Genomic DNA, 24,846 nt, shown 5'->3' with positions numbered 1-24,846 from the left:
GCTGACCAATAAATTTCTCATCATTGCTGTTTCTAACTCTCTGTCCCTCTCCCTTCATCTGTGAAATCAATAAAAACATTTTTTAATAAAAGAAAGCAAGAACTCAGAAATACTTGTACACCTATGTTCATAGTAGCATTATTCACAAGAACAAAAAGGTTGAAGCAACCCAAGTGTTCATCGACAAATGAATAAAGAAAATGTGATGAATAGATAAAGAAAATGCGGTATACAAATGGGATATTATTGAACCTCAAAAAGAAAGGAATTCTGATATACACTATAAAACAGATGAACCTTGAGGACTTTATGCTAAGTGAAATAAGACAGTTATACTGTATAATTCCACTTATGTGAGGTACCTAGAGTAGTCAAATTCAAAGATAGAAAGTACCTGAAGCTGGTAAGAGGGAGAAATGGGGAATTATTGTTTAATGGGTACAGAATTTCAGTTTTGCAGGATGAAAAGGCTTCTGGAGATGGATGTGCTGATGGTTACACAACAATCTGAATGTATGTAACACTATGGAATTGTACAATTAAAAATAGTTAAGATGGTAAATTTTGTGTTATTTTACCACAATGAAAGTACAACATTTTTAAAGAATATTTTAAAAAGAAAAACAGCCAAAACCGGTTTGGCTCAGTGGATAGAGCGTCGGCCCGCGGACTCAAGGGTCCCGGGTTCGATTCCGGTCAAGGGCATGTACCTGGGTTGCGGGCACATCCCCAGTAGGAGATGTGCAGGAGGCGGCTGATCGATGTTTCTCTCTCATTGATGTTTCTAACTCTCTATCTCTCTCCCTTCCTCTCTGTAAAAAATCAATAAAATATATTAAAAAAAAAAAGAAAGAAAAACAATTCCCAAGACTAAACCCAATGACCACATCCTTACCCTTCTCTAGAGTATCAGACACTGTTGACATCCCATTCTTCAAACACTCCCTTCCCTTGGCTGCTGTGTCACAATAATCTCCTGGTGCATTTTTCTACTTCTATCATTTAAATGCTGGTGGTCTTCAGAATCCTACACTAAGTCCTCTTCTCATTCCTCCTACACGCTGTAGGTGCTCTAATCCAGTCCCAATCTCTCTGCCAACAACAATCAAGTCTAGCCCTCACCTCTTTCCTATGCTCCAGAATGACAACTCTGCCTACAGGACACCTACCCTTGGATTTCCCAAAGACCCTGGTGACCCTACACATATCCAAATAGGCCACACAGGCAACGGCTTGAGCTGCAAGTAATCTGCATCTTGGTGAAACATCCCAGGAAGAAAGGATGGGAGGCAGAAGCTTGCAAGGAGCTGCTAATATGCCATCTCCCACCCACCTCCCTCTCTGTCCCGGGAGGCTGAGATAGTTTCTCACTGCCTCTTAGATTCTGATGAGGCCTGGGACTTTCTGCCCCCCCTACCCCTCACCATCACCACCCTATACTTGTCAGAAGAGAACTGCAGAATATAAAAGCACTTGGCTGCAATCGAGAATTGGCTCCTTAAAAATGAGGTATCCACAATTCATGTTGCAGCCATCTGGCCCCTTTTTTTTTCAGTGTTGTCTTTTTGTGTGTGGGAACAAGGACCACATGCAGCTGGCACCTTTGGCTGATCTTCCTTCTCGATGTAAGTAATAAAACATCTTAATCTAAACATGGCTTGTTGTGTCTTTACTGGTTGAATCAGTCAGATGTGGCCCTACCTTACATACCTGTCAGTTTGACCTGCACCCATACGCAAAAACCCTACTCCACCTGTGTCCCCCCACCAACATCTTTCAGGCCAACTCCACGTAAGTGAACTGGCATCAGTCTACCCAGTTGCTCAAATGTCAAACTTGAGCATCAGCATCTTCCTTCTCTCTTCCTCTTTCACCACCCACATCCAATCACAAATTCCACTGAGTCTACCTTCTAAGTATCTCCAGATTTCATCTAAACTACTACTAACTATCCTATTCCAGATCACTGGTATCTCTTAGCTATGTTACTCCACAGCTTAACAGGCCTCCCTGCCTCTAGTCTTTCTCAAATCCATTCTCCAGATAGCAATCAAGGTGATGTTCCAACAACACAAATATGACCATAACATCCTAATCTGTCAAATGACATATTCTAAACTTTGTTGTAGTAAAACTAGAAACTTGCTTGAAATCAGACATAGTGGTATTAGTTAACAGGCAATGAAGACCAATGGCACATAATCTGAATGATAATCAAAAACACTTTTTTCAAGACTGCTTCATATAAGGGAAGATTGGTCAACCATGTCAGACTCACTTTGTTGGCTAAGTCTAAATACTTAAGTTCTCTTGTTCTATTCTAGATTTTCCTACCAATTCAATTAATCATTAAATTGAATCCAACATATGATCTATAAATATAGAGAAAGTTATTTCCTTTGGGTGTCATTTCTTACCCAAAGGAAATGAATGTAACTCAATTACCTGTTCTTTAGCATGTTTCTGCTGCTCTCTTCTTTTGCGTTCTTCTTCATCTACTTTGCTGACAACTATGTATCGCTCTTTCTAAAAGACATAAAGCCAACATACAATTTTCTGGAAGCAACTTGACCCAAAAAATTCCGAATTCTGCTACCATGAGAAGTTATCCTTTTTATCACTTCATGTCTTTCATGGGCTAAAAACACTGAAAGGATTTTTAAATGCCACAAAAAGTTGAGTTAATGCATTACAAACCAAAATCCTGCTTCTGTGTTTCCAAGAAAATTTCCCATGGTTTATTAATCTAACCCAACAGAAGTCAGTTAAAAGTACCAACAGCCCCGCCCTAACCGGTTTGGCTCAGTGGATAGAGCATCGGCCTGCAGACTGAAAGGTCCCAGGTTCGATTCCGGTCAGGGGCATGTACCTTGGTTGCAGACAAATCCCCAGTAGGGGGGTGTGCAGGAGTCAGCTGATCGATATTTCACTCTCATTGATGTTTCTAACTCTCTATCCCTCTCCCTTCCTCTCTGTAAAAAAAAATCAATAAAATATATTAAAAAAAACAAAAGTATCAACAGCCCTAGCTGGCGTGGCTCAGTGGATAGAGCATCGGCCTGCAGACTGAAGGGTCCCAGGTTCGATTCTGGTCAAGGGCACATGCCAGGTGGTGGGCTCAATCCCCAGTAGGGGGTGTGGAGGAGGCAGCCAATCAATGATTTCCTGTCATCATTGATGTTTCTATCTCTCTCTCCCTCTCCCTTCCTCTCTGAAATCAATAAAAATATATTTTAAAAAAATTATCAACAGACTGTGAGAATAAGACACTTTTCAAGATAAACACTAAGAAATTACATTGCATCTAAACATGAATTTCTAAACAGTTAGTTTTAAAATAAAGTTTCTACATAATTTTATGAACATAAAAAAATCCTGGATTTTCTAATAATTTGTCAGATACCTTCTTCCTCATATATTGCATTTTTTATCTATTAAACACACCATAAAACCTCCTATGTCTAAGTTTGAGATTTATCTTCTAGCAAGATTGTTTCTTAATTCACTTTATCTATATATATATATAAAAGCCTAAGCGGCCATCACGAATGGGCGACCGAATGACCAGTTGCTATGATGTGCAATGACCACCAGGGGGCAGACACTCAATGCAGGAGCTGCCCCCTGGCGGTCAGTGAACTCCCACAGCCAACCTCCTGTGCCCAGCCAACCTCCTGCAGTCCCTCCCACCAGCCGGCCAGCCCCAATCAGGACTGGGCAAGATGGTCCCCATCAGCCCCGATTGCCTACCAGGCCAAGGAACCCCACCCATGCACGAATTCACACACCAGGCCTCTAGTCTTTTAATAATTTGACATCCAACTTCAGAGCAACAACTAAATTCTAAAATCCTAAAATTTTGCAAAGGGAACCCATCATCAACCCACCATTACCCATCACAGTTCTATCAGTACACCTTGGGGATACATGACAATACCTATGCATACAATTATGACCTAAATTCTAAACTTTAATTTTGCTTGTCCACATGACAGGAATGCTTTAATTAGAACATGTACTAACATTTGCATGCTTTCAAATTTACAAAGCCTGCTCACTCCCACTGGATCAGCATAAAAAGCATTACAGATCAGCATTATTACCATGCTCATGTACAAATGAGAAAAATGAGGCTTAAAGTAGTTAAATGACTTGCTAAAGGTCACCCAACTCATAAATAGCAGGGCCAAGAAGAGAATTCCAACTTTTGACATATCAATGTACCATTGCATGTGTTTATTAGCCCTGAATAACTTTTTAGGTTACCTTTTCAGTTTCTAAAGTCTCAACGTGAATGCCTTTGGGATACCTAAAGAAAAGGAAGAACACATCACATCAGTAGAGGAGAAAATGACAGAAACCACCGTAAGTATTTTAAAAGCAACTATATGGCTATAATTTAATTAAATTATTAAAAATGAAGTAAGTATTACTATGATAAAACCTATTCAATAATATTTCAGCTGCTAAATGTTCCTCTATTTTTGCTCTTAAAAATACAGGAATGTATCTGATTTCAAATTGTTTTAGGGCTTAAAAGCATTTTCTGAAATGTCTTACATCACATAATACTGTCAACGCATTACCACATAGTCAAATCTTTCTCCCAAATATAATAATGTTTACTTCCTAATTGATTTTGAAGGTCTTTTTAGATTGTATGGGTACACACACAAAAGGTTTGAGGTTAATAACCCTGTAGTTTGGCATGGTAGTTTGTACCAGCCAAGAAGAGAGATTTGGAACCCACATGAAGTAAGTTGCAAGGATAATATGAAAGAAAAGGTGCCTGATCAAGGACAATGACCCATTCCTATTATGTTCAAAGTAAATTTCCAGGACACATGTCACTGACAGATTCTAATGGAAGAATATGAACCCCAAACAAAGTCAAATGCAAACAGCAAATTGTCTAACACTGATGTGCAATTTTGGGGTTACAGATTCACTTGAAAACAAAATGAAACCAATGGAAACATCCCCAGACAAATACACACACAAAATTTTAGATAATATTTCAGAGGATTCACAGACCTCCTAAAACCCATCCATGATCGAACCTCTGCTTTAGAAAAAGAATTAACAGCAGCTGATGTGGTTCAGTGGTTGAGCATCGATCTATGAACCAGGTCACGGTTCGATTCTGGTCAGAGCATACGACTGGGTTGTGGGCTCAATCCCCAATATGGAGTGTGCAGGAGGCAACTGATCAGTAATTCTCTCTCATCATTGATGTTTCTATCTCTCTCCCTCTCCCTTCCTCTCTGAAATCAATAAAAATATATTTTAAAAAAATAATTCAGCTGAGTATTTCTTAAGTCTTAAAACCAAATTTTTATAGTATATTTACAAAGAACAAAAACACTACACCACCCAAAACTTAACAGACTAAAGTCAAAGTGATAATTAAAAGAAATTTTAAAAGGCTTTAAAGCATCTATTATAAAGCCCTGGCTGGTGTTTCTCAATAGTTAGAACATCAGGCCACACACTAGAGTCACAGGTTCGATTCCCGGTCAAGGGCACATACCTGGGTTGCACATGCATGTGGGAGGCAACCAATATATGTCTCTCTCTCACAGTGATGTTTCTCTCTCTTTCTCCTCCTTCCTTCCTCCCTTCCACTCTCTCTAAAATTCAGTAGAAAAAGTATCCTCAGGTGAGGATTAACAAAACACACACACACACACACACACAAAAAAAAAACCATAACATTGCCCTGATGTGCTAGCTCGATTAGAGCATTGTCCCAATATGCCAAGGTTGCAGGTCCCCGGTCAGGACACATACAAGAAATCCAAGAAGCGACTAATGAGTGCATAAATAAGTGGAACAACAAATCAATGTTTTTCTCTCCTTCTCTCTAAAATCAATTTAAAAAAATTTTTAAAGCAATAACAAACAAAATTAATTAAGTGGGTATTCAACTTTAAGAAAATAGGGGGATATAGCCTGGCTGGTGTGGCTCAGTATTTGAGCATCAGCCCATGAACCAGGTCACAGTTAGATTCCCGGTCAGAGCACATGCCTGGGTTTCAGACACAGTAAGGGGTATGGAGGAGGCAGCAGATTAATGATTCTCTCACTGATGTTTCTATCTCTCTCCTCTTCTCCCTTCCTCTTTTTGAAATCAATAAGAACATATTTAACAAAAAAGAAAGAAAATAGGGGGAAGTAAAATAAAGCGCTACACAATAATTTAAAATGGTCAAATCACCAAGTACAGTAGAATTCTTTAAATTAAATGAGGGCTAAGAAATTATATTTCGTTTTTAAACCCTGGGTCCCTCACAGAATTCTTACATATAATATAAACACTTACTTCCAGTTCAAAGTTTGATAAATTAGTTTTCTTTGGAACCTATAAAAACAAAAGAAAAGATATTGGTCTTGGCTTATTAAAAGAAAATCCTAATTGATCAAGCACTGGTAGGGAAAGATATTTAAGTTTTTTTAAAAACTTCAATAAAATTAATAGGTAATATGCAAACAAAAATGGGCAGGATGCCAGCAGACATGGCTCAGTGGTTGAACGTTGACCTATGAACCAGGGAGTCATGGCACATGCCCAGGGTTTGGGCCCAATTCCCAATAGGAGGTGTGCAGGAGGCAGCTGATCAATATTTCTCTATCATCACTAATGTTTGTCTCTCCCTCTCCTTTCCTCTCTGAAATCAATACAAAATAAAAAATATTTTTGAAAAAATGGGCAGGATGTTTGAGGTGTGAGGATTCCTCACCACTTGCCTTCATCAAAGTGTTAATATTATTATACTACCTTTATAGAAGAGGAGTTCCTGTCTAACCATGTTTTACTTCCTGTGGCTTATACAGAGTTAAGGTAGACAGATGCACTTAAATACTTTTGTGAAGCTAGTCACAAAGGAAAAAGTATGATGTTTAAGTTATTGACTTTGAAACACTGATGTTTTTTTAGCACAAAAAAATTAAAAGCATAGAAGTAGTCTAAGAGTAAGTTCTTCTCTTCTGAAGCCTTTATAAATTAAGTACTCCTCGAGACTAAAACAATTATGCCACTCAAGCATAACTTTAAACCAAAGTTCCACAACAGTTTTAGCCTCTCCAGGATGGGACAAAGCTTTCATTCAGTGTCTCAATATACTATCACACCCACTATATTAATGTTAAAGTTAGTGCTTAAATCTTGGGAGTATGACTACAATAAAAACACTATTTATGAAAGTGTTTTTTGTTTTGTTTTGTCTTTTTTTTCTATTGCTCATTTTACTTATTTTGTTACTGTTGACCGTATTACAGATGTCCCCCAAATTTCCCCCCTTTTACTCCCTTCCTCCCAGGTCCTGCCCTACTCCAGGCCTTTACCACACCATTGTCTGTGCCCACTGGTTATGCATATAGTATGTATGTAATTTCTTTGGTTAATCTCTTCCCATCTCCCCCACCCCTCCCCTCTGAGGCATGTCAATCTGTTCCATGGCTCCATGCCTTTGGACTATGTTGTTCACCAAGGCCAAATACAGCACATGTCAAAAATCATCTACCTTTCCCCAAAAAGATGTGAAAAGATTCAGGGCAACTAACCCCGTGCATGGGTCTAATTCCAAGTTCTTATTTTCTTCACTTTGTAACAAATCTTCTATTTTCTCTCTGAGAAATTAAAATAAAAACATCAATGTCAATACCTTTAAGGGATAAAGTCATCAATAAGGCTTAAAGAAAAATAATTTATTCTGGCATATTCTTTTTTTATTGTTGTTCTCAATAAGTTAATGACAACTCCTCAAGGCTACATCAATATAAATGATTTAAATTTTTACTTTTCTAGTAAAGCAGTTATACTGATAAGTAAACTAAAAAAGTCTAGACACTCCTTCAATGGCACATTGGTTTATCAGAAACTTCACTTTGAAAGAAAAACACATGGACATGTTGCAAATATCTGGACGGGCCTATTTCATTGCTCTGCCTTCAGAGGAACTAGACAGTGACTACCAGGCCTTTGCAGAAGGTCTTCACAGTGACATGACAAGTCTAAATATAGTAAACAGAATCCTATTTACAATGTGCTATTGTCACACAAATTCAGATATGCCATAATTAAATCCTGCCAATCACAACATCACACCTCTGTGAGTACTATGTATGGGCAGCACAGGTTCAAGATGCAGATGTCAGTCCTGCCCCCAGTACACATCACACAATGCACAGTTTTGGAACTTACACCACTTGGTCAATAAACTTCTTCTGATCCTCAGGAATCGTCACAGGACACTTGGATGTGTTAGGAGACACATATGATAGAGCTCCTGCACCATTGGACTGTAAACGTTTTTCATCATACTGCTCTCTTAACTGTCTTTCTTCTTCCTGATTTAAATATGGAATTCCTAAACATAGTTTTTAAGAAAAATGTATTAATAGAAGTAACTTTAACATAAAAATTGTTTAACAAACCAAAGAGCCTAAAATACTCAAGAAAGACCATATTTAACTATATCTAAAAAAATCAACAGAAAAAGCAAATGATTTTGAAATATGTTTTCTATTCATACACTCCAATTATTTATTCTTTTCAATAAATTTTTATTTGGCACTTAGACACTGTTCCAGGAAATGTATGAGGCACTAGGGAATGTAACAGTGAGCAAAGTAGATGCATCTTGCTGTGTAGTGAATAAAATGACTTTAGCCAGGATGATCAGAGAAGGCCACTATGATTGAGGCCCAAAGCATAAGAATGACTCAGATATGCAAAAAAGAAAGAGTATCTCCAGCAGGGAAGTAAATATAAATGTACTGAGGATGGACATGGCATGGACTTTTCCAAAATCAGCAAGGAAGCTGGTGTTGCCAGAACACAAACAGGAGAATGGCATGAAACCAGGCTGGAGAGAGGATGGAGAAAGATTACAGGCCACAGTAAAAATTTATTATATTCTAAGAGCAATGGGATGCCATTAGAAGATTTTAAGCAATATAATTAAATTACCTTCTTCATGTTTTAAAAAGATCACCTGAAATAGGGAAGTCAGAGCTACAAGCAATTGTCCAGGGAAGAGATGATCACTTAGATCAGAAGTGAGTAAACTTTTTCTTAAAGGGACAAATAGTAAATGTTTTAAGTTTGTGGGACATATGGGGGTATCTGCTGCAACTATTCAGCTCTGTTCTTGTGGCATGAAAAAAGTAATACACAATGAGTAAATGAATGGTCACAATTGTGTTCCAATAAAATTTCATTTACAAAACTAGAGGCCGGGTGCACGGCCTGCAGGGATTGGGCCGAAATTGGCTCTCCAAAATCCCAAGGGGTCCTGGATTGCAAGAGGGTGCAGGCCAGGCCGAGGGACCCCACTGGTGCACGATTGGGGTGGGGAGGGACCACAGGAGGGTTCCAGGGTGTGTCCAGCCCATCTCACCCAGTCCCGATCAGCCAGACCCCAGCAGCAAGCTAACCTACCAGTCAGAGCGTCTGCCCCTTTGTGGTCAGTGTGCATCATAGCAATTGGTCAAATGGTTGAACAATCAGACACTTAGCATATTAGGCTTTTATTATATAGGACAGGCAGTGGGTCATAGTTTATACCCTGATTTAGACTATAAAGATGGGAAGAATAATTTTAGAGATACAAGAGACAAACCTGCTGATATACTGGAGATGAGGGATAAAGGAAAGAGCAAAATAAAAAATGATGCTATTAAATTTAAGCAATTAGAAGATGATAGCGCCACTTACTGAGGTGGAAGAAAACTAGGCAAATAGGTTTAAGGCTCCAAAGATGAAAACCAAAAGCTACCTCCTGGATATATGAAATCATCAAAGGGTACAGGTGAAAGGTGTTGAGAGAGGAATTTAGATATCAGCAGGATAGGTGTGGTTTTAAAAGCCATGGGATACTAACAAACTTTGTAGAAAGAATGATGGAATTAGATCACATCTGTCAACAGATAACACTGCTGAGGTTATTGCCTACATTATGGAAGAAACTGAACTTATCAAATTCAGTTCAAAGTTTAAGAAAATATAGACAGGAATGAGGCAGTAGAGAAGAGAAAATAATTCAGAAAAAGAGAAGGGCAAACTGAAGGAGCCAGTGCTTGACAAGGAGACAGGAACTAGCCATTGACAGACACAGGAACTCCCCTTCACTGTAAAGAACAGAAGTAGGAAGGCTGGGTCCAGACCTGGGTCTGGTGGTGAGAACTTGCAGCAGCTCTTCTCTGCTTTTTTCTGTTTTCAACGAGAGGCAGGGAGAGAAGTTTGGAGAAAGAGATTGTAAAAAAACAGAGAGCTGGAAAGGGAATTTCTAAGTCAATAAAATAGGATTTTTGAGCATGAATGTTTATTTGAAGCTTGTGATCATGAATTTAAAGTAACACATTAGCTTAGATGTGTCGTGTTTTCCAGCAATATTCAGATGTGCAGAAACAAAGAAGGTGGGTAGTCAGAGCCAACCAGTGTTGAGGCTTTGTTAGGCAAGTACAATGGAGGGAGAGGGAAGGAAGGATATGATGGACCATGCAGATAAGGAGGGAAGTCAAGACAGGAGAGTGGAATAGGAGAGTGGAAGGATATTGATAGTGAAAACGCAATGGAGGTCAACAGATTGCTGAAATAAGGTACTGGAGTAAGTGAATGAGAAGAACAAGAGGTAGTGCTCTCAACAAGAAATGTTGGGAGTGGGTGATAAGACCCATGATGCTACCAAGGGAGTAGATGGCTAAAGGGAGGTAGAGGCAAGGACTACTGACCACCTGATCAAGAAACAGTAAGACAGAGCATTTGCTGGTCATCCTTGTGGATGCAGAATTCACCCAGAAGGAGGAGAGAGGTAGGAGTGGAAAGACAATGAGCCAAAGCCAAAGTTGTCAGTGAATGCTATGCCCAGGAAATCAGCAAAAAGAGGGGTGGCAAACTGGGTGACAGTCCTGAAAAAAAACTGTAGCTCCTGAAAAAAGAGAATTCAAGTGGTTTAAAAGGGGCATGGGGAAGCAAGGATACCTACTACTGCCGGCTGAAGGTATAAAAAGAGAGCTGGGAAAAACCACCTCTGTTTGATGCTTCAGGGAGAACATTAACAAGGAGTCACCTGGTTCCGTTTCATAAAAGGAAGTCAATACCCTTCTGACAAAGCTACCAAGAGAAAAGGGTCAGGCATTTACAAAGTGTGACTGGAAAGATTTGATAAGGAAGAGAAGTGAAGGTCTATATCAGATTTAGAATAACAACAGCATGAAGATAAGAATCCTGGTAATAATAATGGCCTGGGAGTCCTGATCCATCTGTGACTAAAATATTCTGACTATAAAACAATAAGAAGAGACACACTCTAATTTGGCTGTTTCTCTCCTTTTATGAAAATAAAACCATCAGGCTAGAAACTATACTACATCCATATGAGTCTGGTTAAAGTAATTCCTTCAAAAGAATTTTGTGCTTATTCCAGTATAGTGTTCTAACTACATTTGGGACTTCTATTTTATAATGGCTTTCAGAATCAAGTACGAGCCAAAAGAAAAAAAAATTATTTTACATACCCAAATTGTGTTACCCAGTTGGTTTACCCACTATGTTAAGCAGTTTGGGCTCCAAAACTTTTTAGTATTTTCAAAAATCAAAATCACCAATAGAAATTATAATACAGCACTATTGAAGCAATTAAAAAACAACATATCAAAAACAGCTCCAGAGACAGAGAAGCACCAATCAGACGTTCAAACCTCAGAGGGAAGGTAGGGGAGGGTGGGGGTAAGGGGGAGAGATCAACCAAAGGACTTGTATGCATGCACATAAGCATAACCAATGGACACAGACACCAGGGGGATGAGGGCATGAGTGTGTGTGGGGGGGGAGGGGACAATGGCAATGGGGGATACGTAATACCTTAATCAATAAAAAAAAAAGAAAAAAAAAATAGCATGAGTTCCAAAGGCCTCCCAGGAAGACCACACTGAGAGGAAGTGAATTTATTCGAAGTCTATGTTCTAGTACTTTTGGTAAAAAAAATCTCCTTCCTCACCTTACTCAATAATTCTACATTCACCCTGGAAAAGAATACAATTTAGGAAAATAATTACAGTAAAAGGAGTTATTGACCTTACCAGCAGCAGATGCTTAATAATGCTGATAAAAACCAAAGGTTTTCCAAACACTGTTCAGGAAATGAATGGAGGAAGAAAAACCACTCTTGTATGCTCTAATATCAGACATGCACTCATTAGATATTTAATGGTCACTTCCCCCTGATGAAGAAGAGGAATCATGCTATGCACCAAGGGCATGGAATGAGACACAGTCCCTTTCCTCAGAGTGCTCAGCAGCCTATCACACCAGCAAGTTAGCCATCATAATAGTACATGATAGACTTTTTTTTCTCCCATGAGAAATAGAGAAACCATCTCTAATTATAAAACAAACACCAATAGGAAAAGGGAGTTTTTCATTACAGAATTACTAAAATACAGCTACTTTTTAAAATACTGTACCATACCACTTGTCTCACTGAAAGGTAACAGCAAAGCATTCCCCACCGATTTTAGATAAGTCACATAGAATAAATTATGAATAACTATGTCATATTATGTTATTAACTATGTATAAGTAGTCAATTCATAGAATAAACTATGAGAAAGCTCTACTCAATAAAATCAGGAGATTGAGAGGCTTCATTAGAGCCAGTAAAGTAGTGTCTCCTCTCCTGTTCAGTTCATGGTTAACTAGGTTTAGGGGGGGAAAGGCACACTAAAAGTTTCAAAAACTTGCCCTGGCCGTGGTTAGAGCATCGACCCAGGGACAGAAGGGTGACGAGTTCAATTCCTGGTCAAGGACACATACTTCAGTTGCAGGTTCCCTAGCCCCAGTAGAGGCCCAATCAATGTGTCTCTCTCACATTAATTTTTTCTTTTTTCTCTCTCTCCCCCTCCTTCCTCCCTTTCACTCTGTCTGGAAATCGATGGGAAAAATATCCTCGGGTAAGGATTAAAAAATAAATAAATAATAAAAAAACTGTAAGCTTAAGAAACCAGGAAAACTAGTGGTATAATTTTTTTTTAATATATTTTATTGATTTTTTACAGAAAAGAAGGGGGAGGGATAGAGAATTAGAAACATCGATGAGAAACACTGATCAGCTGCCTCCTGCACACCCCCCACTGGGGATGTGCCCGCAACCAAGGTACATGCCCCTGACCGGAATCGAACCTGGGACCCTTCAGTCCGCAGACCGACGCTCTATCCACTGAGCCAAACTGGTTAGGGCGGTATAATTTTATTTAAGTTTAAAAAAAAAAAAAAACTTTTTTAAAACTAGAAGGCTGCATGTGATATACTGGAAATCTGAGATTCTCTATCAGAAAGCAAGCACAAAAAGATAATTCTCAACCAAATCCACATTTTCAAGTTCTAAAGATAAGTCACAGATAATCTTACCATTGCGGAAAACTTTATTGAAATCAAATCCTTGGCTTGCTAAAAAGTCAATGCTTGAGCTCTGAAACAAGAGCAAACAAGACATACATTTCAGTATTTTAATGTCAGGTATGTAAACAGAAGTGGAGAAGTAACTCAGGTGAGTAAACATAGGCAACCAGGCAGGAAACAACATGTCAAGTCAGAAGACAAGGGATTTCTACTCCCAGGCTGCCAAACAATCCATTAATTGACTTAAACTATCCAAGCTCTGCTCCTTTATAACTTACTAGTGACCCAGTGCACAGATTCATGCACATTGAAAGGAAATTAATTAGAAGAAATATTTTAATATCACTATTCACCCTTTCTCTATAATAGAAGTCACCACAGCTCAGCATTAAACCAGGTTCAGGGCCATCAGTGCCCCAGCAACAACATAACCCATGGCCAAAGGTAGAATCGCACGACCCCTCAAGGAATCGGGCTCCCTCCTCTCTGGTTCCGGGGTGTGTCACCGGAGAACCATTGCTGCCAAGTCACCACAGTTTGACAGCTCCTGCATTGAGCACCTGCTCCCTGGTGGTCAGTGTGTGTCATATGCACCGGCCGGTTGGACGCTCGGACAGTCACTTAGCCTTTTATAAAAAACAAATATATAAAACAAATATTCCTTGTTTCACAGTATTTAAGAAAACTACTTGGTGAACATATATATGCCAATAGGCAGAAAATTCCTGATCGCTGTACTGACTAGGAGACTGTAAGTAGAAATAAAATATATTTATACTATCTCACCCCAGGTTCAACGTTAAGGTAGCTCAAATGTGCAGGTTATAAGACATCACTATCCACTTCTGCCGAAACCGGTTTGGCTCAGTGGATAGAGCGTCAGCCTGTGGACTGAAAGGTCTCAGGTTCGATTCCAGTCAAGGGCATGTACCTGGGTTGCGGGCACATCCCCAGTAGGAGATGTGCAGGAGGCAGCTGATCGATGTTTCTCTCTCATCGATGTTTCTAACTCTCTATTTCTCTCCCTTCCTCTCTGTAAAAAATCAATAAAATATATTTAAAAAAAAAAAAAAAAGACATCACTATCCACTTCAAATTACCACTGGAATTCTGAAAACCCAAAATCTTGATTGGATGTTCTTTACATTCAAGATCAAAATAGATAAAAATTCCCAGTAACAAGATATTCAACAAACATCTGAAACCTAGGGTGAGTTGAAATATTTAAGTAAATTTAAATAAAAACATTAAATAATATTACACAATGTACATAATGGCAGAAATCACAAAGTTCTTACTTAAACTGATTGAAGAGTAGGAATCATTACTGTAGCTACTCTTATTTTACTCTTGTCTTAAGTCTGAATTGAAAGGGCAATGCAATTGAATCATTTTAATCTGATCCCTCACAGAACTTCCTTTCCTGAACTGTACTTTGACATTATACCATCAGTCCAGACTGTCTTATTGTCGCATTAAACGCATTACAGTATTTACTTGAGTGATATGGTTAAAGACTAGGTTTTCTACACTAATGATTTCTTTATGATAATGGAAGAAGAAATGTTCTGAGGTCTCTAGGTTGAGAAAAGCCAAATTTCTCTTGATCCTGATTTGTTTAGATCCTATGGACATAAATTGTGTGTTTCCCCTTTTCTTAGCTGGTAGGAAGCTCAGAGACAAAGAGTGGAAACATTCTTTGTCACAAATTCTGTGTCCTAATCATACCATAGTAACCATATCTGCATTTTTCTTTTCTTCCAATTTTTCACTTACTTTTTTTAAATCTTGTTAAAATGTAAAGAATACATGTATCTTTATCAGCCAACACAAATTCTTTTTCAAATTTGGTAGATTATAAAAAGACAATCTTACCTACCCTGCCCCGCAACACACACACTTGGGTACATGTACATCATTTTCCATCATGTGCAAGTTTTCTATGGTTTAAAACAAGCAATCTTAAACACACACACACACACACACACACACACGCACGCACGCACGCACGCACGCAATCTTTCCCCTGACATTTTCCTGTTCTGAACCAAGACCCAATGATTTCTGACTTGGGCCACAAGCCTCCTTCTGTCTCCCATGCCTGTATAGTCTTGTAATTCTGTCCACCTATATATTCCATCACCGACAGAAACACCCAAAGATGGTCTATGAAAAGGCATTCTTGTCCCTCATCACTAGACTCTAAAAGATCTTAACTTCCTTCTCTTTAAAAATCCTGAGTTACCTCGCACCAGGGAGGCAGGATAGGAACGACACAGAGCTACCACCACCCTTCGTGCCTTCTTCCCTGACATCATGCTCCAGTTCCTGGTTGGATTTCCTCTTGGCAAAGTGGTTGAAACGTACTAAATATGGCTCAGAATTATGACATGCCAAACCTGGATAAAAAACTTGATTAAAAAGGACATGGATGCCAAGAAGAAACCCCTTAGTTCATGAGACCAACTCTAGCACTGACTCCAGGAAATGCTGACTCTACTCTTCTCCAGGGCCTCCTTCACATCTGAACCAAAGCTTCTGTCTCCAGTCTCAGCCTTTGCTTTGAGCACAAATGGGGCCACAAGTTAAGAACTGTCCTTACTTTCCCAACATCCTCACCTCTTCCCTTCCTCCTTTAGCAGCCTGGGAGGTCCTAAGATTAAAATTATGGTACTAGATTAGTAAATATGACCTTTACTTAAAAAAAATTCCAGCCCTAACCGGTTTGGCTCAGTGGATAGAGGGTCAGCCTACGAACTGAAGGGTCCCAGGTTCGATTCCAGTCAAGGGCATGTACCTGAGTTGCGGGCACATCCCTAGCAGGGAGTGTGCAGGAGGCAGCTGATCGATGTTTCTCTCTCATCGATGTTTCTAACTCTCTATCCCTCTCCCTTCCTCTCTATAAAAAATCAATAAAATATATTTAAAAAAAAAATTCCAGAGTCACCCTGGCTAGTGTGGCTCAGTTGCTTAGAGAGTTGTCCCATACACCAATGCTTCTCTCTCTCGCTCTCTCTCTCCCTTCCTCTAAGAATATTTTTTTTTAAAAGATGTAGGCAAAGATGCACCTATTCCATTTCTGAAGCTATATATTTTCCACCCAAACAACACCCTTTAAGTTGCACAATGATGTAAATGTACCTAATGCCACTAAATTTAAAACCACTTAAAATGGACCTGGCTGGCGTGGCTCAGTGGTTGAGTGTCAACCTATGAACCAGGAGGTCAACAGTTCTATTCCCAGTCACATACCTGGGGTTTCAGGCTTGATCCCCAGTGGGGGCCTGCAGGAGGCATCAGATCAATGATTCTCTCTTATCATTGATGTTTCTCTCTCTCTGACTCTCCCTTCCTCTCTGAAATCAATAAAAATATATTATAAAAAAACACTATGGTTTATTTGATAATTTAACAAAACAGATTACAAGCCCTGGCCAGTATGGCTCAGCTGGTTTAGTGTCATCCCTGTGCACCAAAAGGTTGCTGGTCCAATTCCTGGTTAGGGCACATGCCTGGGTTTCAGGCTCATCCACGTTAGGGGGCGTGCAGGAGGCAGGCAATCAATGTTTTGCTCTCACATTAATGTTTCTCTTTCTCTCTCCCTTACTCTCTCACTAAAAATCAATTTTCAAAAAAATTTTCTAATCTTCACCCCAGGATATTTTTCCATTGATTTTTTAAAGAGAGTGGAAGAGAGAGGGAAAGACAGAAATATACATGTGAGAGAAACACATCAACTGGTTGCCTCCTGCATGCGCCTCATGAGCCCAAGCCAGGGAGGAGCATACAACTGAGGTACATGCCCTTGACCAGAATCAAACCTGGGACCCTTCCATCCGCAGGCTGGTGCTCTATCCACTGAGCTCTATCCACTGAGCCAAACCAGCTAGGGCTTAAAAAAAATTTTTTTTAAACAGGTTACACAACTAAAATTACCTTCACCTTTTCTCTTCATCCCCAGGCATACCTGAGATTAACTCTCAATTTTATTTGCTTATATCCTGCCTTATTATAGAAAGAATTTGACATGACTCAGTCACTCAGAAGCCTACCCTTCAGGCTTTCTTAACTGCATTACTACTTACACACAGGAGAAAGGAAAGTTGAGAAGACACAAATGAACTTACGTTGCTACTGGAAGAGAAGCCAGGGCACAGGATTGTAAAGGGGAAAAGATTAACACTTATCTTTAATCACATATTTACACACTATCCCACTTACTCACATTCTCCTTATCCATTATAACAGATTAAGAGGAAAGAAAAAGGAAACCGATATTTAGTAATTGTCTACCAGCTCAGCTACCACAATCATAAAAGGGATGTTCTAAGGGAGAATCTCCCATATGCTTACCTTGGCTCATAAGTAAGCCCTCTCCTCCTCAGGAGGAAACAATAGTTTTTTCCACCCTCCCTTTCTAATTGATGAACTTGGGAAAAGGAACTAAGGGTCTCTAGTTTAGCTCCTTCTGGGTTCTTTTTAGACAGGATACACACATACTCTGCTCTTCCAGAAAATAAAACTCTACCCTTGGAGATGGGTGCAAAAAGAATGAGGTGGGAAGAAGCCTGCAGGTCCTGAGCTATAAGTTCAATTCAGGTGTAAGATATCAAAAATCCCAAAAAGAGCCACATTATAAAGGCAAGTTCTCAAACCCATTATCTGGCTACACTTGGAACACTTCATGCAGTTCTCAAAGTTTTGAGAACTTTATGCAATTCTCAACGTCTTACTAATAATAAAGGTCATGTTCTGATATCCATCTGCCTGTCACTTGCATCTTACTCCTTAATTCATTCCAAAGTAAAGGGTAAGACAGCAGTGTAATTAAATTAGAACCCTAAAATTGAAGATCAAATACAGTGTACAGATGATATCTTGTGGAACTATGCACCTGAAACCTGTGTATAATTTTGTTAACCAATGTCACGCCAATCTATATGTATAAAAAGCCAGCGACTGGAAAACCATAAAGACCAGAACAACCAGTCACTATGACACCCACTGCAGCCAGCAAACTGGCCCAATCTGGGGGTGGGGCTGGCCAGCCAACCTCCCACGGCCCCTCCCCCCCGCCGGCCCCACCCCTGATTGGCCCCCCACCCCAATAGGGGGCAGGGCCAGCCAGCCAACCTCCTGCAGCCCCTCCCCTGACCAGCCTCATCGGATGGGCCCCCACCACCTTGATCAGCCCATAGCCCCTCCCCCTGGCCAGCCCCACCCCTGATCGCTCCCCCAACCCCAATAGGGGATGGGGCCAGCCAGCCAACCACCTGCGGCCCCTCCCCCAGGCCAGCCCCACCCCTGATGGGTCCCCACCACCCCGATTGGCCCATGGCCCCTCCCTCCAGCCAGCTCCACCCCCGATCACCCCCCACAGCAATTAGGGATGGGGCTGGCCGGCCAACCTCCCACCACCCCTCCCTGGGCTGCTGACCCCTGATCGCCCCCCCAACCCCATTCGGGGGCAAGGCTGGTCGGCCCCCAATCGGCCCCCCCCACCCCAATCGTGGGTGGGGCCTGCCAGCCAATCACCCACGGCCCCTCCCCATAGCTGGCCCAGCCCCGATCCGCCCCAACTGGGGCCGGGCGGCAGACACCACCTGTGCACTAAATCTGTGCACTGGGCCTCTAGTAAATTCAATAAAAAGGAAAAATTAAAACATAAAATAAATAAATAAAACTGAAGGTCTGAGATGAAATAGTTTGCCTAAAGCCAAAGTTAGTGGCAGAACCAAATTTTAAAGAGAATTCTGATTCCACATATTCCCACGGACTCATCAGCAATTCATAACAGAAAAAAAAAAACCTCAATTATGTTACTAACCTGACAGACAAACTTGACATCTGGTGAGGATCTATTGAAGGGTTTCGGGAAAACATAGAAGTTAAATGACTTTATTATATACCTGGGAAAACAAGATATACGAGGAGATTTAGGGGGTTACATTATGCCACAACAAAAGCATTCCCACCACTTGTTAAAAAAACCTACTTTGAATGTATGCAGTCATACTTAAAAGCGCAAAGGCCAAACTGAAACAGCAAAAAGTCCATGGAATGCTGGAAAAGGGAAATAAAACATCTGTCAAAACCATGCTGTATATTTTATGTAAGCAACAATATTCTCAATCAGGTGGGCTTTCTAATTACTCAATTTGACTTTGGCAGAATACTTTGGATTAAGAACAGATTACAGATTATGTATTAGAAGCATTAATTTATATACATCTCTTAATGTTCTTCCCAATTAGACACCTATCCACCATCCAGAGCATCATATTAGGCCTATTTCCAAATTACTAAAATCACCACATCATACTTCCTATAAATCAAATTAACACTGAAAATACTAAACTTTCTCCGTTCTCCCACCATGTTTTCCAGCAAACAATTATTTTTGCTGTTGTTTTAAACAACACTAAAGTATCGTCTCATAGCTCAGGTTGAGAAGTCAATGTGCAAATTTAATGATTGTATTTCTCTGTAATTCAATGTAAGGAGGACCAACATGGGGGAGGGGTGTTTCTAGCACATCCACTTACCTTTTTGAGCTTCTGGTACCTCTCTTCCGGAGTGTCAAAACCATTTGTTAATGTGGTGACTGAAGGTCCATCACTGATTCCTACATTTTAAGAAATAAAAGCTTTTAACTTGTTAGTAAATACTAATGTAAAAATGTCAGTCAACTATTCAATGGCTCTGTAATTTTATATTCTCATGTATTACAAAGTGCTCCTTACTTCACTTTTTCAAAATTAGCATTCATTTCACTGGCCAAGCTAAACTCTCTAACACATTTAGAAATGTGAATATTTCTATTTCAGAATCGGCAGTTCCAGTGTCTAAAATAGGTTTCAAAACACAGGAATGATTTAAGAAAACAGTATCTATGATTAAGTTTTGCTGCTTTCAAAAGTTTAATGCATAATCAGATATCAACAAATTCTGAAGTCTATTATTGTTAGAGTCCCAGTCTTGGCCAACAGTTTGAAGTAACATCTATACAACAAAGGTATTTTCCAGGTCAAGAGAAAATTATTTCTAGTGAAAACTCTTAGCTTCCCAGAGAATTGAGTCCAACTAGAAAAGGCATGTACGTATAATTAAAGCCTAGGATCTACAGGGTGTCCCCCAAAAATGTATACACACTTTGAGATTACAAAGTCAGTATTTATTAGCATACAGTTCATTTTCAAAATTTCAAAGAATCAATAGAAATGAGTGTGTATACATTTTGGGGGGACACCCTGTATTTACTCCCAGCATGGATTCCTTTAGAAAGAGCTGAAGAGTTTTTTAAACATGTAAAATCAGAGTGAAAGTGGATATCTACACCAAAGAAAGTCTGCTGTTCGTATGAGCTTTAACAATTTAAAAATTTATCTCTAAAAAATAAAAATTAATCTCTGATCCAAAAAGAAAAAATCCTTGCAAGTGTACATGTTGGTAAAGTATTATGCACACATACACACCCACGCAATGAACACTTCCACAAATGCATAAAGCCTGACCCAGAAGTCAGTCACAAAGAACAAATATTGTATGATTCCATGTATAGGCAGTGCCCCGAATAGTCAAATTCATAGACAGAAACAGTGGTTGCCAGAGGCAGGGGAGGAGGGAGGACGTGGGAGTTGTTCCAAGGGTATAGCGGTCCAGTTTGGGAAGGTGAAAAAGTTCAGGAGATGGATGCACAAAAATGTGAGTGGACTTAATGCCACTGAACTATTTTTAAATGGCTAAAATGGTCAATTTTATGTATGTATTTACCTAAAACACACACCCACACACAAAAAAAGAGCCTGACCCTAACCCTGAAGCAGCACCAAAACCATATTCTACCCGCAACCCTCAGAGCCCCAACCATCAAAAACCCGCTCCCCTGCCTTTGAAAGGCGTCAGAGGAAATGCTGAGGCTCGTGGAACTTCTCCAAGGCGACAAACAGGGAGAAGGGGCCGGAGGGCAGAAGGCAGGGCAGGGTGTCAGGAGGAGCCCCGGCCCCGCGCTGCAGGGGGCTGGCCGCGAGCCTGCAAGGAGGGATACCTGAAAACTCCCCATCGATGGCAAAGAAGTCCGCCTCCTCTATGGCCTGGTACACTTTGTGAAGATGACTCTTAAAATCTGCGGAGAAACCGAGAAGCTCAGAACCGGGGGCTTGGCTTTCTGCCCACACACGCCTAAGGGGAGAGGGGAGGAGGGCCCAGGAGCTCCTAAGGCCTGGAGCCCGAGGATAAGTGTACTGGGGCGAGGGGGGGCGGGGGGGGGCGGGGGGGAGGGATGCAGGGAACCTAGAGCGTCCAGGCCCTAAGGGGTGCATGGGCACTGAGGGTGTACAGACCAGGGAGGAGCAAGGCCCTTAAGGGGTGCCCGCAGGAGAACAAGGCCCCGAGGGGGGCACGGGCCAGAAAGGGACAAGCGCCCGAAAGGCACACAGGCTTAGAGGGGGCACACTCGGGAGAGGCTGCCTCAGCCCAGGCCCCACCAAGCGGATTGGCGGGCCGTGATCCGGGCCTAGAAGGCCGAGTGAGGGGGACCGTGGAGACGCGGGGAGGTGCACGGCCGACACGCACTGCTCCTGATTATCTCCATCCCGTAGGGTGGCCGGAAGCCGGGCCGCCCGGGCCGCCTTGGCCGTTCTACTCGCGGAGTTCCGCAGCGACGGCAGCGGCGGCTGAGGTACCAGCTACAGAGATCGCAGCGGCGACTTCCGGGAACAGCGCGCGCCGGCGCGCAGTCACGTGCGCCAGCGTCACGGTAGGGGCGGGGCCAAGGCTGGGTTTCCCTCACTCCTTCTAGGGACAGAGGAGGGGCGTGGCTATCGAAGTCCCTAGCCACAGGCGATCTAACTTAGGAGGCCAGGTCGTGGGGCGTTCTGTTTGGAAGAAATATGCATACCCTGACATCCAATCAAGGAACAAATATTTCCTGGGTTCCTATTATATTCCAGGCACTCTGGAAGGAATGCGGATACAGTGATGAACAGAAGACAAGGTCGCTGGCCCCACTGGAGCTTAACTTGGGGGAAGAGGGGAAAGTCAAGCAGGAATCAAACTTGCCACTTGGAAGCATGATAATCTTTTTGAAGAGAAAGAGCAGGATGATATAATAATAATAATAATAATAATAATAATGTAAGAGTGTTATTTAAAAAGGTAATGAGGGCCCAGCCAGTGTTGCTCAGTGATTGAGTTTGGACGTATGAACAGAAGTTCCCGGTTCTATTCCAGTGAGGGCACATGCCTGGGTTGTGGTCTGGATTCCCAATAGAAGGCCTTCAGGAGGCAGCAGATCAGTGATTCTCTCTCATCACTGATGTTTCCATCTCTCTCTCCCTTCCTTTCTGAAATCAATAGAAATACATTTTTAGCGGCCTGGGAACTGAAGGGCCTGGGGACTGAAGGGTCCCAGTGCCATTCCAGTCAAGGGCACATGCCCGGGTTTGGGGGCTCAATCCCCAGTAGGGGACCTGGGGGAGGCAGCTGATCTATTATACTTTCTCAACATTGATGTTTCTATCTCTTCCTCTCCCTTCCTCTCTGAAACCAATAAAAATCTATTTTAAAAATATATACATATTTTTTTTAAAATTGAAAACACTTGTGTATCAAAGGACACTATCCAACAAGGTGAAATGGCAACCCATGCATGGAATGGGAGAAAATATATGCAAATCATATATCTAATAAAGGGTTAATATCCGTAACATATAAAGAATTCCTACAACTCAGCAACTCAAAAACAAACAATCCTATTACAAAATGTACAAAGGACTTGAATAAATATTTATCCAAAGAAGATGTACAAATGGCCAACAAGCACATGAAAAGATGATCAATGTCACTAATGCAAATCAAAATCACAATGAGTTACCATTTCATATCCATTTTTTGAGAAATTAGAACTTCCTGCACTGCTGGTGGGAATGTAAAATAGTGCAGCCACTATAGTCATTCTTAAAAAATTAAAAATAGAATTATATGATGCAGCAATTCCACTTCTGGGTATACACCAACAGAATTGAAAGCAGAGGTTTTTGAACTTCGCAAAAAAATACCCTATGTAAAGTACACTGCGGATTTGTAATATTATTTTAATTTCTGGGTAAATCTATTTGCTAATCCATTTATTAGCAGCATTTTTCACCATAGCCAAAAGGTGGAAACATCCCAAGTGTCCATCAACAGATGAATAAGCAAAATGTGATATGTACATACAGTGGAATACTATTCAGACTTTAAAAAGAAGGAAATTCTGCCCGGGCTGGGTTGCTCAGTTGGTTGGTGTGTCGTCCTGTACACCAAAGGTTGCAGGTTCAATTCATTTATGCTAAGTGAGTTAAGCCAGTCATAATAAAATACTGTACAATTCCAATTATACGTGGTACCTAGAGTAGTCAGATCCATAGACATAGAAAGTAGATGGTGGTTACCAGAGGCTGGGGGAAGGGGACCATGAGGAGGTGTTAAATGGATATGGAATTTCAGTTTGGGAAGACGAAAAAAATCCTGAAAATGGATGGTAATGATGGTTGCATACACTGTGGATATACTTGATGCCACTGAACTGTACACTTAAAAACAGAAAAAAATGCTAACTTTTATATTACGTATATCTTACCACACACACACACACACACACACACACACACATGCTGACACCTATTACCAGATTATCCTCCAGAAAATGAGTTCACACACTTCCGGCACTGACACAGATCATTATCAAATCTTTTTACTCTTTGCCAATTTCATAGGTCAAAGTCATCCAAATGGCCAATTTAACAATCTCCGGACCATCCATTTAAAACAGATTAACTCAGCATGAATTCTCAACGTATCAAGAGGCTCGAGGAAAAAAAGTGGTAAAGTCATTTTAATTACGACTCTTAATACTGTAAATGGAACTTTAGCCATGGTCCTCTGATTTTCTGCATAAAAATGTGAATGCAAAAAAAAAAAAACACAACCCTATGCGAAGTACACTGCGGACTTGTAATATTATTTTAATTTCTGTGTAAATCTATTTGCTCCAGACTCAGAAACAGCAGCCAGGCTGGAGGGAACACACATACAGGAACCTCAGCCTCGGGGTGTTACGCACTACCCCTTCGGGGTCCCTGAAGAGGAAGGGGCGGGGCCGATGTTGCTACGCATGCGTCGAGCTCCTCGGCGGGGAGTGGCCGCTCTAGGCAGCGGGGAGGTCGCAGGGTGGGGGAGCTGGGAAACAAGTGCGACCTTTCCTCTATGGTCGGAGCCCCGGGCACCTTCCCTGGCGTCTTAGGTTACTTCCGGAAGTGAAGCTGCCACCTCCTCTACTTCCGCGGGGTCCAGCCTCGGGCAGCGGACTGGTGGGCCCCGGCTTGAGCCCAGTGGTAAGCAGCCGCGCGGCGGGTGATAGCGAGAGGGCGACCCAGGCTCGAATTCGGGGCGGGGTGTACAGA

At 41.1% G+C, this 24,846-nt stretch overlaps 2 protein-coding genes and 1 pseudogene across 2 annotated transcripts in view; 2 read left to right on the top strand and 1 right to left on the bottom strand.

The window, feature by feature from the left end:
* Positions 1-22,111, bottom strand: part of PARN (poly(A)-specific ribonuclease) — a 149,767-nt gene extending 127,656 nt beyond the window's left edge. The window contains exons 1-11 of the mRNA XM_070412948.1: positions 21,977-22,111; positions 21,450-21,527; positions 19,948-20,027; positions 19,398-19,465; positions 19,230-19,311; positions 13,412-13,472; positions 8,204-8,369; positions 7,564-7,629; positions 6,323-6,361; positions 4,267-4,309; positions 2,446-2,526 (exon numbers count right to left, since the gene is read on the bottom strand). Of these exons, the coding sequence (XP_070269049.1) occupies positions 2,446-2,526; positions 4,267-4,309; positions 6,323-6,361; positions 7,564-7,629; positions 8,204-8,369; positions 13,412-13,472; positions 19,230-19,311; positions 19,398-19,465; positions 19,948-20,027; positions 21,450-21,527; positions 21,977-21,995 (783 nt within the window). The 5' untranslated portion in view covers positions 21,996-22,111. The remainder of the gene's footprint in view (positions 1-2,445; positions 2,527-4,266; positions 4,310-6,322; positions 6,362-7,563; positions 7,630-8,203; positions 8,370-13,411; positions 13,473-19,229; positions 19,312-19,397; positions 19,466-19,947; positions 20,028-21,449; positions 21,528-21,976) is intronic.
* LOC139008231 (short transmembrane mitochondrial protein 1-like) lies at positions 15,719-15,862 on the top strand (annotated as a pseudogene).
* Positions 22,112-24,606: 2,495 nt separating the features above from the next.
* Positions 24,607-24,846, top strand: part of BFAR (bifunctional apoptosis regulator) — a 31,018-nt gene continuing 30,778 nt past the window's right edge. Inside the window, exon 1 of the mRNA XM_070412946.1 lies at positions 24,607-24,777. The gene's annotated coding sequence lies outside the window, so the exon portion shown is untranslated. The remainder of the gene's footprint in view (positions 24,778-24,846) is intronic.

Source organism: Myotis yumanensis, unplaced genomic scaffold (genome assembly GCF_028538775.1).
Source record: "Myotis yumanensis isolate MYYU_CA2020_CCGP unplaced genomic scaffold, mMyoYum1.0.hap1 SCAF_4, whole genome shotgun sequence".
In the NCBI taxonomy this organism is placed as follows: domain Eukaryota; kingdom Metazoa; phylum Chordata; class Mammalia; order Chiroptera; family Vespertilionidae; genus Myotis; species Myotis yumanensis.
The sequence above is the reverse complement of the archived record's forward strand: the minus strand, read 5'-3'. Positions and strand labels throughout refer to the sequence as shown.